The following is a 4181-nucleotide window of genomic DNA, read 5'->3' as shown; positions in this document are numbered from 1 at the left end:
AGATTTTAAGACAGGACAGGATGACCAGCAGACAGAATCTATCATAGATAGAAATCTCAAACTGTTGAACATTTTAGCTCTTAATATTCTGTAATGAACTGTTGCACACTTGAATCTAGCATTTTATATTGAGAGGATAACTCTGTGACCAGAATTTCATCATGTTTCTGTCTGCCACCTATCCATAGCTCCATCTAATAAAGGCCATTGTATTTATGCTTCCTTTTCATGCTTACATTAACATATAAAAATATTCAAAATCCAATACACTAACATATATGATTGCGTTGCAGGGGCATAGCAATGGATTGGGTAGATCCTGTGTTAGCATTGCAAATTGTCTTGGACCTCCTGTTTGTAAATACTTGAAATATCACAGAAAGGTGAATGATTATGTGACAAACTACGGGAAGATCAGAGATGAATTGAATTGTAAAATGGAAGACATAGAGCTGCAATTGAAAGCAGAGCTTCTTCCTTCTTCGGGGAAGATACCAAAGCAGGGAGTTGAAAATTGGTTGAAAGATGCGAAAGAGATGATTGCGGAAGCACAGGATGTGGAAAATAAAGTCAGAAACGGGAGATATCTCTATCGTGCTTGGAACGGAAAGCTGGTTGATGAAAAGACACGAGAAATGAAGGAATTTCTTGATAAAGCTCCTAATGCCTCTGAAGGTCTTGCCCTTGATGGTCGAAGTAGTGGGTTGCCGCTGCCAACATCAGAACTAGTTGGTGAGAAAGCTGTGAGAGATGAGATTTGGACATGTTTGATGCAGGAGGAGGTGAGCAAGATTGGGGTTTGGGGGATGGGCGGTGTGGGTAAAACCACTATCATGAAGCACATCCACAACGATCTTTTGAAAGAACAAAGGTTCGAAAGGGTAATCTGGGTTACCATATCAAAAGAGTTCAATGTAATGAAGGTACAAGATGATATTGCAAGTTCTTTGAAGTTGAAGGAAGGTTTGGCCATAGAAGGAGACAAGCTCAGACGAGCTGCAATCTTGTTAGAAATGCTGAATAAAGTAGGAAAGCATGTTCTAATCCTAGATAATGTGTGGGATGAAGTCTCTCTAGAGGAAGTTGGGATCCCTGAGCCGAGTGGTAGCAATGGCTGCAAGTTGGTGTTGACAACCCGTTTGGAGCATGTCTGTAAGTATCTGGGTTGCACGGTGATAAAAGTGAACGCCCTTTGGAACAACAGGCATTGACACTATTCTTGAGTAAAGTTGGACCTAACATAGTGCAAAATCAAACTTTAATGCCAATTTTGAGGCTCGTTGTCAAAGAATGTGCGGCTCTGCCTCTTACAATTGTCGTCGTAGCTGGTACATTGAAAGGAGAAGAGGACCCTCTTATTTGGAAAAACGCACTCAGAGAATTGAAAGAGAGAATAGAAAAACTGGAAGGAGTGGAAGCCAAAGTGATAGAGCGTTTGAAATTTAGCTTCGATCACTTAAAGGACATGAAAGTGGAATATTGTTTCTTACATTGCGCATTATATCCTGAAGATTATGAAATTAAAAAAGATGAGCTAATTGAGTGCTGGATTGAGGAGGGATTCATAGATGATATGGGTACAAGACAAGAAATGAAAGACAAGGGCCATGTTATTTTGAAGAAGTTAGAAGATAATTGCTTGTTGGAAAATGGCTCGAGTGGCTTTGTGAAAATGCATGATGCAGTGAGAGACATGGCATTGTCGATCACTAGAATGAATCCTCGATATATGATACAAGCAGGTTTGCAATTAGAAGAGTTACCAGAAAAGAAGCAATGGAGTTCGGATACTGAGAAAGTATCGCTTATGTGTAACCTCATATCAGAAATTTCCATAGATGTGCTGCCCACAAAATGCCAACTGCTCACAACCTTGTTATTGCAGAACAACCCTATAAAGAAGATCTCAATTTCTTTCTTCACAAACATGCCTTGTCTTAGTGTTCTCAATTTGTCTTCTACAAAGATCGAGAGTTTACCAAATTCCATCTCTGAACTAAAGAACCTCACAACATTGTTGCTTTGGGGCTGTTATGAATTAAGAGATCTACCATGTCTTTCGATGCTTCAACAATTGAAGAAGTTGGATCTTCGTTGGACTAAAATTGAGGAAGTCCCTAAAGGCATGGATATGCTGATAAAGTTAAGATACATTGATCTTGGAGTGCGCACTCTGAAAGAGATACCCGCTGGACTTTTACCAAAACTCGTTCACCTTCAGCACTTGAGTTTTGATGTGAACAATGGAAAAACATGTGTAAAAGCAGAGGAGATGGAACCATTGAAGAAGTTGGAGTGCTTTACCGGACGTTTCGAAGACATCAATGAATTCAATAAGTTCATCTCCTCAATGCAACAAAGTAAGAAAAATCTCAGCAAGTACTGTTTACAGGTGGGCTCATATTTATTTAGTCAGTTTTATAATCGATTTTATAAAGTATTAACAATTGGAGGAGTCCACAATTGGGAAGGTGAGTTAATTATGCACCCAATTGAAATTCAAGAGTTAAATATTACTCACTGCGACTATTTGAGAAGCTTAGTCAATGATAATTCTTCCTTCAAAAATGCGATTGACTTGAGGGTTTGTAGGATTTTGGGGTGTGAAGGGATAGAGTGTGTTGTTTCCATGTCCTCTTTTGCCTCTTCTTCCGCTCATCCATTTCGGAGCCTCGAGGTGTTGGATCTTCAAAATCTGCCAAAGTTGAGTGCCCTTATTGTGAAAGATGCAGGAATTGGTTCAGGAACAACATCACCATTGTTTCCGTCTGCCACCTTTTCCCATCTTAAGGAAATTAAGATATACAAATGCTCAAGTATGAAGACGTTGCTTCCACATTGGTTGCTTCCAAACCTCCAAAACCTGGAAGAAATATCAGTGGATCATTGTGATGAGTTAGTAGAATTATTGGGAGCAGCAACATCAGAAGTTGAAGAAGGGAGTGATGCATTAATCCAATTCCATCTTACCAAATTGAGAGAATTGAGACTAGAGGGATTACCAAATTTGAAGAGCATTTGCAGCAAAAGTGGAGTGATGGTTTGTGATTCTATCCAACTTATCAAAGTTGTTGAGTGTTATAAACTAAAGAGAATTCCTCCATTTGTTCCCCTTGTTGGCAATGGGCAGCCATTTGCATATGCTTCACCTTCTCTTACCATCAGTTCAAGCACAGAATGGTGGGAATCGTTGGAGTGGGATGACCATCCAAACTTTAAAAATGTTCTTCGCTTCAACCCCTTTGGAAGCTTTGAGGTATCAACCATTTATAGTTTAGTTAATTCTTTCTTATTTGATAAACCTAATATCTCCATATTAATAAAATTTGATGTATATTTGTGACGTTGTTGAAGAGATTTATACAAGAGACGAAAAAAAGACTGATGCAAGCGTGGACAGAAGAATGATATTGGAAGGAAGAGATTAAGAGCATTGAGAATGAGAGGCTAAGGTAAATAAGAAATCAAACTGCCACCACATTTTAAACATTTTCCCACTCTTACCATTCTTCTATTCTCTTATACTTCTCAAAAATTATATATATATATATGTACTTCCCAAAATAACCTTCTAAATTTTCATATTTATAATTAAAACAATTAAGTTATAAAGTTATTTTGATATTATTATGATCTTTTATCACATTCAACACTAGTCTATTATTTCATAAATTTCATATTTTATATATATATATATATATATATAAGCTTCATATTATATATTTAGACATCAATATTAATGATTAGCCATGTTATCTAATAGTTAGTGACTAAGATGACATGGCAATGCTAAACACTTGTCAATAACTTGTGAAATTCCGTGTTATCCAACATATTACATAGCTTTGTCCTTGCACTTTTATTATTTTTAAATTTTAAAAAAAGATAAACTATAATTTTAACCATTTAATTTTTCAAGAAGTTATATTTTAATTACCAAATTTTGAAATTCAAAATTTAGTTTAGCAATTTTTTAGGTTTCTCAACTTTTCACAATTATGCATAATCTTAAGTCGTAAGGCTCACGATGGCACCTTTGAACCCCTTTGCGAATCATTCAATGACTTTTCTTAGAGGTGAAACATATCTCCAAAAATTAATAGTTGGGTCTCTCCGAGAATCGTGCTACAATTTTTTGCGAAAGTGAGACATATCTTTAAAAATCAACAGTCGAGGCCCTT

General features: G+C 36.8%; 1 protein-coding gene across 1 annotated transcript; it reads left to right on the top strand.

Annotated features, from left to right (window-relative positions):
• The first annotated feature begins 278 nt into the window (after nucleotides 1-278).
• LOC128292722 (probable disease resistance protein At4g27220) lies at nucleotides 279-3700 on the top strand. Its single transcript, XM_053027621.1, is given in 3 exon segments — nucleotides 279-1191; nucleotides 1194-3256; nucleotides 3355-3700. Coding segments are annotated over 3 exon segments (3030 nt in total). The 3' UTR covers nucleotides 3409-3700.
• Nucleotides 3701-4181: the final 481 nt, after the last annotated feature.

Source organism: Gossypium arboreum, chromosome 5 (assembly GCF_025698485.1).
Source record: "Gossypium arboreum isolate Shixiya-1 chromosome 5, ASM2569848v2, whole genome shotgun sequence".
Taxonomy (NCBI): domain Eukaryota; kingdom Viridiplantae; phylum Streptophyta; class Magnoliopsida; order Malvales; family Malvaceae; genus Gossypium; species Gossypium arboreum.
Note: the sequence above shows the minus strand (reverse complement) of the source record. Positions and strands in the feature narration are given on the sequence as shown.